Genomic DNA, 15824 nt, shown 5'->3' with positions numbered 1-15824 from the left:
AATGGCCCAATCCCAGCTCATGGCAACCTCCACCTCCCAAGTCCAAGCAATTCTTCCACCTCAGCCTCCTGAGCAGCCGGGACCACAGGTGTGTCCTGCCATGCTCGGCTAATTTTTGTATTTTGTAATTTTGTAGTAGAGATCGGTGTCTCACCATGCTGGCCAGGTTAGTTTTGAATTCCCGACCTCAAGTGATCCACCCACCCCAGCCTCCCAAAGTGCTGGGACCACAGGCGTGAGCCACTGCGTCTGGTCCAAATTTGCAGAAACATTTTTAAAATGTGCAGTCCATTTCAGAGAGCCATTAGCATTTTCATTTTCATTACGTAGTTTTTATTTTAGACGAACATTATTATAAAAAAAAAGTTCACCTGGAATAAAATCCATTTAAAAAAAACACAGCATCAGTATCAGTACACAGTTAATGAACTGGCTTAAACAAGATTAACCACATGACAGGTCCACTTATCTGCAGGAGCTTTTCACATTAAGCCATTGGAGTAAAAATAAAATATGTTTAAACATGTACAGTAGGATAATTATATGGAAAAACTAGAGAGTTTCCATTAGGGGCATGATTTTCATCAAACAGTTTATGGTATTTTGCATGAAAAGAACTGCAGTGTCAGCTGCAAACAAAATAAAACCCATCTGTAAGGTCATAAAATTGAACTATAATAACTAAATTCACATTTTAAGAAAAGGTAAGAAAGTGAAATAAGTTCTATTAGTTTCTTGGCACAAGAAATGCAATTGCATATGGCACACGCATTTCAAGAAATGAAGTAAAATCTGAAAATATCCCTAGAATAATTGTTTGCTAAGTTTTATTTCTGTACATTTCATTTAGATTTTTCCAGAGTGAACATGATAGTCATTAATTTTATTAGTCTAAAAAAATGACTGATTCTACTCTAAAGTCGTGCTAGAATTTGAAATTCTTTTAGCATGTCCTGTCCATCTGGGTCCCTCTGTATCAAGGGATTTCATTTTTAGACATTCCTTTCCAACCACTCCTGTGCGCCCTTTGGATGTAACAAGGAAAAAAGAATGTCTCTTCTGTTTAAAAAAAAAAAAAAAAATTATAAGAAACCTGATTGCAGAAATGAGTGCTTAAAATTTACGATAAGTAAACCAACATAATGAAATGTGGTTTTCAAATCTTCAGCTTAGAAGCTCATCTTTAAAGACTGAGAACTACATTTGTAAAGGAATCTAAGTCATGAACTTGAAAAGAATGTCTGCTTAAATGTATCACTTACTGACCACAGGAAAAACTTTATAAGCCTTAATATAGACTCTCAGCATTCAGAACCTGTAAAATGGAGTTATAATCTCTTACTTAGAAACTTCTGCAAAAACGCACCTATATTGCACAGCTAAATTTATTAATGGAGACAGGGAGATAATACTTTTTTTATGCTACTGGATATGACATGTATGCTCTATTCTAAACTAATATTTCCTACCTTTCCCAATGATGTCTTCAGTTCAAAACAAAACATAGAGTCTAAATTTTGTTAGATGCTTAAAAGCTGGCTCACTGTTTTTCTACCAGGTATTAGAATACTAGTTAGCTAAATGAGGTATAATTAAAAAATAGTCCTTCAAAGTAAAGAGTATAGTCTTCTGAAAATTTGTAACAAAGACTGCACAAAATGTTTATGTAAATAGTAAGAAACCCTGCAGCACCCACTAACTGATGCACAGGTAGATTATTGTATCATAGTCTCTCCAAGTAAAATATAGCTAAAATAAGTTCCCAGTGAAACATTTTACAATCAACTGATTTACATGCTACTTAGTTACAGCACATTTCCACTGTCTGACAGGCTCAGACTCTATTTGAAAAGGTCTAGTCCAATCATTGTCAAAAATTTACACATGATAATAGAGTGCAGCCACGGAACCACTAATACTGCTGCAAAACTCTTCATGTACCTTATCTGTAAGACCGCAAAAATGTCCACAAAAAACTAGATTTCTTCCGTTTCAGCAGGGAACAGACAATTATCTGTCATTGAATTCATCTACAAATAGAAAAAATAATGCACTGTATGTACATTATTAAGCAAAGTGGAATATTTATTGGGTCATTTTATCATGCAGAAAGTGAATTACCTAAGGTCTTAGCTCAATGTATATACAATTTAGCAAAGCTAAATGTAAGAAAATAGCAAGGACAATTTATTTCTATATAACAGAGCATATACTCCCAGTTTGCTGCTACTTCAAAGAGCACTTTTAGACTCATCTAACTTTCACAGGCTCTTTCAAGTGAAGTTCATGGAGACTAGTTATTCCACATAAGACAAAAGAAGAAAGAAGAAATAGAACCAAAGCAAAGCATTCTGTTAAAAAAAAAAAAAAAGTGATAAAAGCTAACCACAGAATATGTCAGTTTTGGTTTGCAGACAACCCCTGAGATTATATAAACCAAAGCATTAAGACACCAAATAGTCAGAGGTAAATTACTAAGAGAATTACATTCATACATGGTGTCATAGCACTTATCTTTTAGAAGGTACTTTGTTACCATCCAGAAAGCTTAACTGCTTGGAATTTTTTTCAGGAAATAGTCAATATAAGATGTTTCTAAAAAATTATTTTTTCCTTTTGAAAATGTATCTAATTTGAAGATAGTAGAATTACAATAAACTTTCAATCACGGAACTACTAATTATACTAGAAGAGCAATGAATGACTTTTAAGCCTATAGGTAATTACAAAAAAAAATTACGGAGGCTGAAATTTGTCAACAATAAGTTTAGTGTATCAAAAATAGCTTGGGCATATTTGCAGCTGCTAAATTGTTCCTTTATTTTCAAGTAAGTACGAAAGATCGACTGGTCCAAGCATTCTAAAGACATATCTTAATTTGAAGAGAATTCTCTGTGGTAACAAGCAATCCCTTTCCACTGCCATCTCCTGTTCTTAACTATCCAGCATGATAGTAGCCTTTGTGAAGCAAAACAGGCATACCAGGAAGAATAATTATTAACAGAATTCATTTCCCTCATCCCCTCGGTATTATCCCCCCTCTGCGTTATGACACTGAAGGCTAGAGTAACAGCAATGACATAGTGATCTGAATTTGGCACATAAGTTAACACTAAATACCTTATGATGGTTTTATCTACACAAGTATACCAGTACCAGTGTTTGCTGAGAAAGGCAACTAAGCTTTTGGTCGGCTTTAGCCCAGATGACTAGACTAAGTTCTATAACAATGAACCAAAACAGATGGAACTGGGTTCTACACATTCAACAACAGCTGTTTGAAAACTGAAACCTTGGTCCTGTTTTCTCTAATGAAAAGGCAAGACTTTTCCTAGAGGCTACACTAGATCTAAGTACTTTTATTTCTAAAAATACCTCCCAAATAAAACCAACCAAAAGTCATTATTTTCACCATTACCAAGAGCTAGCTCTATTAAATTTATATCAACAAGTTAATCTGTCTTTATATAGGTAAGCTTTCCACAAACTAAAATCTAAACCTAACTTTTGTAGACAGGGGTTATGGCAGGAATTTGGTATTACAACTAAACCAGCCAGCTAAGGAGTGAACCTAAGAAAAAATCTATTACATATCCTTATTGACAGAATCACAGTTAGACGCTGGACTAAAACCCTAAATGGTCTATCTCTCAGCCCACGTAAAATTTCAGCTCAACAAGTTCACAAATAGAAACAGATAATAATGTTCGAATGTGTTATTAGTTTTAGGTAACTGAGTGATTACAGTAAGTCAAACATGGAAAAGAATAGCAAATACAAACCCCAGGGAAAAATGAGATTATGGTGATTTCCAAATGCAGTTTCTATAGATTAGGCAGAGGTAATCATTTTAAAAAGTGATTCATTCAGCTACCCAGACTCTGGCAAACAGGTCAGGAAGGAGCAAAGCTCTTAACAATCTGAAGAAATAAAGAAACTGTGGCCTTTGATGACTAGATGGGCATTTCAGTAAAATTTTTTAATGACTTTAATGATTATTTAAGAAAAAGCCCTTAAATAAATGCTACCAAGGCAGTAATATTTGACCATATGAACCAGACCAAATACCCTTTTAGTATATTAACCTCTGCCGTAAATGCTCTGCTTTTAACATTGCCACACGTACAATTTTGTCTAGAACTTCACGACACAAAAGTGTGCAAACATGAGTCTAAGATTGTGCTGAAATAGGGAAAGGCTAACACTGATGTGCAAAGTAAAAAAGAAAGATAACTTCTGTAACAGGTACTAAAACAAGGAAAAAAACGAGTTAGGTCCTGCATGTGTCTCCACTTCATTGCTTCCATGTTTGAAAAAAGCAGCCTGTTCTTTTGCTAGGCCATGAGGCTGGAATCCACTTGGCATTCTGTGTTGAGAGGTCTAAGTTCAGTGGTGCTCTCAGCAGCAGCCGGGAGGTGTGATTCTGAGGCTGGGTGACCTGTGCTTTCAGAGAAGCAGGAAAGGGCCCTCTAGGTGTGCTGCAGTCTCTCAGAAAGAGTTCATCAAAGTAGCGAGCAACGAAAGAAACTGGTCTTCTTTGATCGGTTTTCTGTTATTTTCACTGGTCCACCTGCTCCTGCTGAATTGCTGTCATTCTAAAAAATAGAAGATAAAGTTACCAAGGAAATAAAAGTTTCATGGTTTGACCTCAGTTACCTAAAAAATAAAAATAACTAACCACACCATGTGAAATGTGTATTCTAGTGACATGTGTATTCACTAGAGTATTTTATTAGAACGGGAACTAGTTAAGCACCAATGTTGTCTTTTTATTTGGAAATGGTGAATTAAAAGGAGGAAAATGCCCTTAAAACAGCAGCTTTTATATCAATAATGTATTAGATAGGAAGCTTCTATTTCCAGTTCCAATAGAGTGCAAAGTTTCAAAGGTAATGATGGAAACAATGTTAAGATACTGGCATAGGCAATTCTGTTAGAGGTAAGAAGAGCTAGTAGTATAAGGTATGCAATTATACTCAGGACTCAGCATAAAACAAACTTTCAAGGTTGTCTTAATGATTTCAAATTTAAGCACACTTTAGCAACTTCAAAAGCATAGCTACATAGATATAAATATCTGTCACATGAAAACTGAACTGGATAATTTTATGGCAAAAATCGAATTTGTGCCATTACTGTTTTTATTATTCTGGTCAAAACTCAATTTCAAGATCACTTAAACAGCCAGATGAAAGATATGAAACAGCTGCAGTTCAGAAATAAGAATCCTAAACAAATAGAACTAAGAATCAGAGTTCAACCAAATGAGTATCTGAGTCAGGGAAAAAAATGAGTTTAATGTGAATATCTTATAATTAGACCTATCCTTTTCATCAAATGCCAAATAGAGAGCATAATGGAAATAAAAATTATAAGTGATACAAACCATTTTTCTGTTGAGTTTTGTCATTATATCTCGTGCAAGTGTAAAAAATGCCTATAGGTAAAACAAAACATTTTCATTATTATATATTCACTATATATATATATATATATATATATATATATATATATACACACACACATATTCCCCCCACCTCAGAGATGGGGTCTTGCTATGTTGCCCTGGCTGGATTGGAACTCCTGGGCTCAAGCAATCCTCCCACCTTAGTCTCTCCTGAGTAGCTAGGACTGCAGGTGTGAGCCACGATGCCTGACTTATTTTAAAACAGAAATACAGAATTTTTCATTATTTCACTATAAATATACCACTTTAAAGTTTTAACATTAAGAAAGTAACAATTGTAATCATAGTATGCATGTGTTTACTCTTTTGAGATTGTATCATAAACATTTTCTAATGTTATCAAACTATCATTCATTCATCAAACATTTTCTTCATGTGACATAATATCTCTCACAATAACACCCTTGTTGAATCACGAGTAACTTCCTCAGTACACCAAAAACAGGCCAGAAGCTCTGTCTAAGCTACCTAACTTCCCTAGAGCAGGGCACAGTGCTGATCTAGGAGATGCTAAATATCTAGTTTAATGAGTGAATCATTATGTATTACCCTATAGCTCTAAAATATGTCTTCACAAAAAACTCCACTTTTTATTTCTGACCTTTTCTTTCAAATTGCTCTCACTGTTATAGCTGAATATGTATAATTTTCCGTGTCTTAACACTTCAAAATCCCAACAGTTGCTGGAGCTCTCGGCTAAACTCCCCACTGTGGAAGTCAGTTCAAATAGAAGCAGGGCAAATCTGATTAATCTTAGTGATTAATTTATCCATAATGTCTCTTGATACAAACCAAGCATTTTTTAAACCCATCATCTCTTTTTCTATGAAGCCAAGAACTATTAAAGATTCTCCATTTGTCCCCATGCTAAACCCACTGTTAAATCAGCCTCTGTTCCCAACACTACTGATCCCCAAAAACTGTTCACGACAAGGATTATTTCCAATCTAATCAAATAAATATGACAACTACTATTATTACTCATTGTCAGTGTCTCACTGTCAAACTCGTCACCTATGAGTCTAACTACACTGATTTAAAGCTCTGGTAAAATTTGTTACCATCTGTATGCCTGGCTAGAATAAGCAGCTCAGGCAACTCCCAGTTCAGGGAGCTCTATCCATACTGTTGCAAATTATAGGATTTCATTCCTTTTTATTGCTGAATAGTATTCCATTGCATATACATACCACATTATTATTTATTTATTTATTTTTTAGACGGAGTCTCGCTCTGTTGCCCAGGCTGGGTGCAGTGGCACAATCTCCGCTCACGGCAAGCTCCGCCTCCCGGGTTCACACCATTCTCCTGCCTCAGCCTCCCGAGTAGCTTGGACTACAGGTGCCCACCACCATGCCCGGCTAATTTTTTGTATTTTTAGTAGAGACGGGGTTTCACCATGTTAGCCAGGATGGTCTCGATCTCCCGACCTCGTGATCTGCCCACCTCGGCCTCCCAAGGTGCTGGGATTAAAGGCGTGAGCCACCGTGCCTGGCCCATACCACATTTTCTTTATCCGTTCATCCACTGATGGACACTTAGGTTGATATACTGATTTCTGTCTTTTGGGTAAATATCCAGTAGTGAGACTGCTAGATCATATGGCAGTTCTATTTTTAGTTTTTTGATTGTTCTCCATAGTGGCTGTACTAATTTACATTCCTACCCACAATATATGAGGGTTCCCCTTTCTCTACATCCTTTCCAGCATTTGTTATTGCCTATCTCTTTGATAAAAGCCATTTTAATTGGGGTGAGATGATAGCTCACTGTAGTTTTGATATGCATTGCCCCGGTGACTAGTGATGTCGCCATTTTTTCATATACCTGTTGGCCATTTGTTTGTCCTCTTTTGAGAAATGTCTATTCAGATCTTTTGCCCATTTTTAACTTGGATTATTTCTGATGGCAGGAAATTCTTTTGTAGCAAGCAGAGGGAAGCATTTTTCTGCTTATCTAAGCTTGTGTAAATAAATCAGTAGAGGCTTCCTGTTTCCTAACACCCATCGGCCAACCTAAACAAATAACTGTTATATTATTTAAAACAAAGAAAAAGTTCTGATCAGTGTCCACTGGCTAATAAAGTCATGTAGGTCTCGATTTTTAACCATCATGTTATGATGAACAATGAGTAACCTAGGAAATTAAATGTTTATGAGACTATCAGTATGATTAATTACATGTATTAATACATATCACATGTAAATTACAGTAAATTACATGTATTATTTTTATGATCAGTTGAAAAAATGTTTTTTAAAAAAGAAAATATCAACAGTTCTCTTGGTGAAGAAAACCTATATTTTTTTTTTTTTTTTTTTACCCTTTAAGTTCTGGTATACATGTGCAGAATGTGCAGGTTTGTTACATAGGTATACACGTGCCATGGTGGTTTGCTGCACCCATCAACTGGTCATCTACGTTAGGTATTGAAGAAAACGTATTCTCCTAAGACTTTAGATGGTTTGGTTTTCCTTAACAGCTATCTTAATGAAAATTTATTAACGCTACTCCCTGATAAACACACTTTCTTATTTCTACTAAATGCCACTGTTACAATTTATTGTGCTTAATCTACCTCAAATGTGTACCCTAAAGAAATGTGTCCTATAAACTAACAGCTTAATTTTCCCTTGAGAGAGTACAGCCTTGAAAGTGATTTAACTCTTCTGCTGCAGGCATACAGAATGACATGAATGAGCACAGGACACTGGTTGGTCTTCTAGTCAAGGATTTCCAGCTGCCCAAACAAAGGGTAAAACTGAACTTCCACATTCTATTCTGTGAATCTTAACTGTGCAATCTAATTAACCCACGTGGAGGCTACATGCTAGAAATTCAACAACCAGTATCTGCGTAAAAATCAGAAGCAGCCAGTTGTGGTGGCTCACGCCTGTAATCCCAGCACTTTGGGAGGCCAAGGCGAGTGGATCACGAGGTCAAGAGATCGAGACCATCCTGGCCAACATGATGAAACCCTGTTTCTACTAAAAATACAAAAATTAGCTGGGTGTGGTGGTGCACACCTGTAGTACCAGCTACTCAGGAGGCTGACACAGGAGAATCGCTTGAACCTGGGAGGCAGAGGTTGCAGTGAGCTGAGATCATGCCACTGCATTGCAGCCTGGCAACAGAGCGAGACACCATCTCAAAAAAAAAAAAAAAAAAAAAATTAGAAGCACAAAAGCCTACAAAGTGGAGTTGGGTCAACAAAAGGCATTCACTAGGTCAGAAAATACCAAAGCTTTGAGAGCTGCTTGAACACAGGCCCCTAAGCACCTGTGCTGCTCTGTAACAAGTCACCAAACGTTTCCTTCTTACCTCTTCTACATTTGCACTGGATTTTGCGCTTGTCTCCAAGAATTTAATCCCATAGTCAATTGCTAGCTGAAAGGCAAACAGAAATATTTAAATTTAGCAAAAGATGCTCGAACATATAATGCATTTATATTTCTTAGGTTTTTCAAAGTCTCAAAGGTAGGGTATCTATTTCAGAACTCCTGTGGTTCTCAAATTTCTTTGTTTTCTTCTACTGTATTCGGAATTTAATAATTTAACTTAATCATCATAAGAAAGATGGCACAACTTCCATTTAAAACATAATTTAAGGCCGGGCGTGGTGGCTCACGCACTTTGGGAGGCCGAGGCAGGTGGATCACGAGGTCAAGAGATCGAGACCCTCCTGGCTAACACGATGAAACCCCGTCTCTACTGAAAACATAAAAAATTAGACAGGCGTGGTGGCACGCGCCTGTAGTCCCAGCTACTCGGGAGGCTGAGGCAGGAGAATTGCTTGAATCCAGGAGGCGGAGGTTGGAGCGAGTGGAGATCACGTCACTGCACTCCAGCCCGGGTGACAGAGCAAGACTCTGTCTCAAAATAAATAAATAAATAAAATAAAATAATAATAATAATTTAAGTACTTCTCTTTTTTTCTTTTTTTGTACTTTTAGTTCTCTAATATAGGATAAATATCTCCTGAGGTAGGAGAATAGGGTCTGTTGGCAGGGAACCTAAAACCAATTCATACTGACTTCCTATAACTAAATCAAAAGAAAAACCCCAGTCTTCCACGCCCAAGTAACACAAGTACAGGGGTTATTCCCTTTGCAACCTCCTCCCGTTTTCTGACTCACAGATTAAAAATGGAAAGTACCTCTGATTGGTTCTCTCCCACAACCAATCAGACGTCTGCGCAGGGCATAACTTTGTAACTTCATTTCATCCTCTGATTGGTCACCTTCTGCAACCAATCAGACTGGTCATGGGCCACTACTTCATTTATGTAGGGTGTGAACGAAGTAACCCATGGGAAATTTCTAGAGGGTATTTAAACCTCAGAAAATTCTGTAACCAGTGCTCAAGCTGCTTGCTCAAGCCCACTCCCACTCTGTGGAGTATACTTTCATTTCGATAATTCTGTGCTTTTTTTGTCTTCATTCTTTCATTGTTTTGTTTGTGCGTTTTGTCCAGTTCTTTGCTCAAAATGCCAAGAACCTGGATGACTTTGTAGTCAAGATCCTCCACTGGTAAAACTACCATTAGCCTGGGATTCATTCACTCCTTTTATCTGCTCCCAAAGTATAATTCTCCAACTTTACTATACTGACCGGGCGCAGTGGCTCGCGCCAGTAATCCCAGCACTTTGGGAGGTCGAGGCGGGCGGATCACCTGAGGTCAGGAGGTAGAGACCAGGATGGCACATGGCGAAACCCGGTCTCTACTAAAAATACAAAAATTAGCCAGGTGTGGCGGCAGGCGTCTATAATCCCAGCTACTTGGGAGGCTGAGACAAGAGAATCGCTTGAACCAGGGAGCTGGAGGTTGTAGTGGGCCCAGATCGTGCAATTGCATTCCAGCCTGGATGACAAGAGTGAAACTCCGTCTCAAATAAAAAACAAAAACTTATACTGACTTTTAATTACCCTTGTTTTTTTTTTTTTGAGACAGAGTGTCACTCTGTTGCCCAGGCTGGAGTGCAGTGGCACTCTCTCAGCTCACTGCAACCTCCGCCTCCCGGGTTCAAGCGATTCTTCTGCCTCAGCCTCCTGAGTAGCGGGGATTACAGGTGTGTGCCACCATGCCCAGCTAATTTTTGTATTTTTAGTAGAGACAGGGTTTCACCATGTTGGTCAGGCTGGTTTTGAACTCCTGACCTCGTGATCCGCCCACCTTGGCCTCTCAAAGTGCTGGGATTACAGGTGTGAGCCATCGTGCCAGGCCTTAATTACTTTTAATAAATGAGTCCAGAACTGAACAAAAATTTAAATACTAAAGTATTCAAGCTTTGATTTCTATTAAGACAAATTGAACTCTCATATATTCCTCAAAAAGTTCTTAGTTTATTTACAATGCTAAAATTAAGTAAATGTTTTTAGGGGAAAAAAGTCTTTAGCAAAAGTTCACAGTCAAATTGAAAAACAAAATGTGGCCAGGCATGGTGGCTCACACCTGTAACCCCAGCACTTTGGGAGGCCGAGGCAGGTGGACTGCTTGAGGCCGGGAGTTCAAGACGAGCCTGGCCAGCATGGCAAAACCCCGTTTCTACTAAAAATACAAAAACTAGCCGGGTGTGGTGGCACATGCCTATAATCCCAGCTTCTTGGAGGCTGAGGCATAAGAATTGCTTGAACCCAGGAGGCAGAGGTTGCAGTGAACTGAGAATACACCACTGCACTCCAGCCTGGGAGACAGAGCAAGACTCTGTCTCAAAAAAAAAAAACCAAAAAAAAAAAAAAAAAAAAAGAAAAAAGAAAATTCAATTTGCATATATAATTTTTTTAAAGGCTAAAGCAAAATTCCAAGACTTAAAAAGTGAAGCTTCTAAGTCAATTTAGAATCTGCCACAGAAGTAAATATGTGCACAAAATATCCTTTTGCTTTACAGGAGGACACAAAAGAGAGAAATGCCCATAAACAACATATAAATGACATCCATAGCTTGATCAATTACAAGGAATTTATCCATAAAACCTAAAGCTAATGTATAGTAAAATATTCTTAGGGGAAAAAATGAATTGGAAAATGATTCCTGTTGAAACTTCACCTACCCTGTAACTTTTTTTAAAAAAAGAATGAATTACTTTAGCTTCAAAACTGGGCATTTTCACACAGATCTGGAAGAAACAGCCTGAACTCTAAGCTGCAGGAATCTGAGAAAGGACCAATTTGTATCTCCCAGAAAACATTAGCAAATTCTTTAGGAATGAGTCATGACCACACAGTATAGGGAGCTGGATCTCGAATACTAATTCACACCATTCAAGTATGGATTACATCTCTTTGTTGTTGATATCCAATTTAAAAGGATTAAAACACAGATTAAAAAAAAAACTTAAATCAATAATTAAACAATATGAAGAAAAGAAATGCTTAATGTGAGTAGAATCCAACCTTTATTCATTCCATTCACATTTACCTTCTCCCCTCTTTCTTTTGACACTTGTCTTTTGTCATTCATATCACATTTGTTACCCAGGATCATTCTTTCAACATCGGAAGAGGCATGCTGCAGGGAGAAAATAGCATGCTATAAAAACAGCCTGAGAAAAACCCATTACTTACTAGACAAATCCAACTTGTCAGAAACACATGAATTTAATAAGACAAACAATCTTTCACTCACACAAGGCGTAATTCAGAGAAAAGTTTAAAGATGGGAGGAGGGGCAAAGCTACAGCACAAGAGCCCTCACAGAGCCTGTGCAAACCTTCTTCCTGAGGTTTGGAAAGAAGGTGGAACACACACAAATAAAGCTTACGGTGATCTAATGACAAAATTTCCAAATATTTGGGTCAAAGAAGGACAAAAACTTGGTACTGAGTGAACCAGTGGAGAAGGCATTCTGGATTCTGAACTATTTTAAAAAGAAATTCATCTAAGTTAATAGAAACGTGTACAAAATTGTATCAGTCAGATTTCTTTCTTAAGTGACAAAGACATTAAAAAATCTTAATACCAATTATCCTGGGATTAAAACAATCTTCAAATATCTAAGATAGAGAAAATGTCAGAAGGGTAAAAAGTTGCCAGGGTAAAGAGATACTGTTGCTAGCCAAACAGCATGGTGGGATAGAAGTTGGGAACCAGATGTTTTAATCCTGGCTCTTCTTTTTAAAGGCTGTATGAGCACAGGCAAATCATTTCTTTCTGGTCTGTTATTCATGTGTAAAATGTGATCTAGGATTAAATTATTTCCCATATGTGGCCCAAACTTAAAATCTTGTGACATTATTTCTCTGTTCCCCTATGCCCCAGTAGTCAGACTGGCAGCACCAGAGATTTATGGAGCTCTTCAGAGAGAGAAGGCCCAACCTGCCCATGCCCTGCTTCTAAGCAGCTCAGCTGCCTTGCAGAGACAGAGGAGCCTTTTAAAAGCACCCAGCAGGACTCTTCTCCAATGTCACCATTCTCTTTCCGCACATACCTCTTCAATGTTTCTGATCCAATTTTTAATATTGTCAAAGGATTTTTCATTTGTGATGTCATAGACCAGCATAATGCCCTGTAATGGGGAAAAAGACCTTTATTTAGTACTTTATATATTTAAAGTTATAGTATATAATGTCAATGTACTCCTACCCTCCAGAAACCTTTTGTTTGTCCATTTTTCCCTTTACAAAAGGATTCATAATAAATTTGAAAAGTACAGAGAAACAAAAATCAATAAATACATTATTCCACTGGTCTCACCATGTAAATAAAAACCCTGTTAACATTTTCACTGTTAACCTTTAATGAACTGGTGATTGTGGTAAAGGTGAGACACCCTTTCCACCTGGCCTAACATGAAAACAATCAGCACCAACTGGGCTGAGTGTTCAGTCAAAACACAGATAACACTGGGAGTAAGAGTTTGTCACTTCCATTGTGCACTTGTTTATTCCAAGTAGAAACTATCTTGCTTCCTACTGTTCTACTAAGATTGAGGCTACACTGATTTAAAATTATTTTTTATATATGTTGATCAAAAAATAGGTTGTCACTATTTATCTAAGTACATCACAGACACTTAAAATCCAATGTATTTGTTATACTGGTTTAATGAAAGGCATTCTCGTCATATTTTTAAAGACTCCATGTCTGATATATCTTTCTTTCTTTCTTTTTTCTTTTGAGACAGTCTCCCTCTGTCACCCAGGCTGGAGTGCAGGGGCACGATCTCCGCTCTCTGCAAGCTCTGCCTCCCAGGTTCACACCATTCTCCTGCCTCAGCCTCCCGAGTAGCTGGGACTACAGGTGCCCGCCACCACGCCCGGCTAAGTTTTTGTATTTTTAGTAGAGACGGGGTTTCACCATATTAGCCAGGATAGTCTCGATCTCCTGACCTTGTGATCCGCCCACCTCAGTCTCCCAAAGTGCTGGGATTACAGGCGTGAGCCACTGCGCCCGGTCCATGTCTGGTATCTCCAAAAGGTTTACCTTCCAAATGTTGAAACTAACACCGGTATGCTATTGCAAAATCTATATCCCCAGACCACACTTCTGTACTAAGTGCTAGAACTACTCACCTGTCCATCTACTACACAAATATTTAGTGAGCACTTACTGTGTGCCTGATACTATACCAGATGCTACTAGCAATGAACAAGATAGAAAAGGTCTCTTCCTCTTGTAGATGGCTAGCAAAGACAACAGACAATGAACCAATATCTATACAACTAATCATAATTTTGACAATTGCTATGAAGATGCACGGGGAGCTCATATGCTAGGGATGTAATTGAATCTGGTTGAGGGGCTGGAGTGGGCAGGGGAGGCTTCCCTGAGGAAATGACATTAAAGCCAAAGCCGGGGATCTTAGTAGACATAAACTAGGCAAAGAACTAGGAGCTAGGGTGAAGAGGGGAAGCCCAGGTACCTGGCAAATGGCAGAAACATTGTAAATCTCTTACTGATGTTGAACCAGAGACCACTGGATTGAGTGAAAGAAAGTCAGCTCTGCAAGGCTGCACAGATCTAATGGGTGGAGGGCACAAGCTGAGGCTGAAGGGCTAGGCTGGGGTACTCGAGAGACCACTGTCTGGACATTGGCCAATAGATACCCCCTGTGATCACGGCAAACTCAACAAAGTAAAACATGAGGTTGTCTTGTCTCCTTTGAATCTTCTATTTGTCCCTGTATTACCATTTTGGTGAAAGTAATACAACCCAGTCAGCCAGTCCAAGCACACATGTGGGAGCTGTCTTCTTCGCTATAGCCAATCAGTCACTAAGTCCTGGAGACCCAATGTCCTAAATATTCCAGAATCTTACCTATCACACACACAGCCTTATTCAGATTCTCACAAATTAGTCTTTACCTGGATTCCCATCATCTTTAATTGATTTCCCTGATGAATTTCATTCTTTTTTTTTCTTTCTTGTTTTTTTTTAAGAGACGAGGTCTCGCTATGTTGCCCAGGCTGGCCTCAAACTTCTGAACTCAAGCAGTCCTCCCACCTCCGCCTCCTGAGCTGCTGAGATTCTGGGCATGAGCAACCACATCCAGCTTCCCTGCTTTCATTCTTAGCCTCCTCTAATCCACTTTCCATAAGGGCACTAGAGCTATCACTTCATTGATCAAATCTCTTTAGCACCTCTCCATTACACTCAAATTTAAATTAAAATTCCTTAGTATGGTAGGGGGAAGTCCTTCCAGGTCTGGCTTCCAACTTTGTAAGTAAATATAAAATATAAACATAAATAAATATATATCATATAAAACACACACATACATATAGACAAAGAATACAGGAAATTAAATGTTAACAGAATATATCTCTCAGAGTAGTGGGATTTTAGATGATTTCTTGGGATTTTCAAAGTTTCCTATAGTATATGTATCCTTTTTGCAACCAGAAAAACATACATTATTGTTTAAATGACAAACAACTCCTCTATCCTCCCTTCCTCTAGCCTCAAATACAAATGCTTCACTTCGGTTACATGCTGGAAAGGCGATTTTACAATTGTCTCAATGTAAATAATTTTATTTATAAAGGTCAGCCTGGGCGTGATGGCTCACGCCTATAATCCCCAGCACTTTGGGAGGCCAAGGCAGGTGGATCACCTGAGGTCGGGAGTTCGAGACCAGCCTGGCCAACATGGTGAAACCCTGTCTCTATTAAAAATACAAAATTAGCTGAGCGTGGTGGTGCATGCCTGTAATCTCAGCTACTTGGGAGGCTGAGGCAGGAGAATCACTTGAACCTGGGAGGTGGAGGTTGCAGTGAGCCGAGATCGTGCCACTGCACTCCAGCCTGGGCAACAAGAGTGAAACTCTGTCTCAAAAAAAAAAAAAAAAAAAAAAAAAAAAAAAAAAAAAAGGTCAAAGTAGAGAACTATACATTTTAAAATTGTCAAAATGGTAAATGTT

General features: G+C 38.2%; 1 protein-coding gene across 2 annotated transcripts in view; it reads right to left on the bottom strand.

The window, feature by feature from the left end:
* Positions 1–310: 310 nt before the first annotated feature.
* The window catches only part of RAB8B (RAB8B, member RAS oncogene family), a 79150-nt gene continuing 63636 nt past the window's right edge, over positions 311–15824 (bottom strand). For both annotated transcript variants that reach the window (XM_073995965.1, XM_005559737.4), the window contains 5 exons: positions 12894–12971; positions 11886–11975; positions 8789–8854; positions 5387–5437; positions 311–4595 (listed from right to left, as the gene is read on the bottom strand). In XM_073995965.1, the coding sequence (XP_073852066.1) occupies positions 4503–4595; positions 5387–5437; positions 8789–8854; positions 11886–11975; positions 12894–12971 (378 nt within the window). In that variant the 3' untranslated portion in view covers positions 311–4502. The remainder of the gene's footprint in view (positions 4596–5386; positions 5438–8788; positions 8855–11885; positions 11976–12893; positions 12972–15824) is intronic.

Source organism: Macaca fascicularis, chromosome 7 (assembly GCF_037993035.2).
Source record: "Macaca fascicularis isolate 582-1 chromosome 7, T2T-MFA8v1.1".
In the NCBI taxonomy this organism is placed as follows: domain Eukaryota; kingdom Metazoa; phylum Chordata; class Mammalia; order Primates; family Cercopithecidae; genus Macaca; species Macaca fascicularis.
This window is presented reverse-complemented; position numbering and strand designations above follow the sequence as displayed.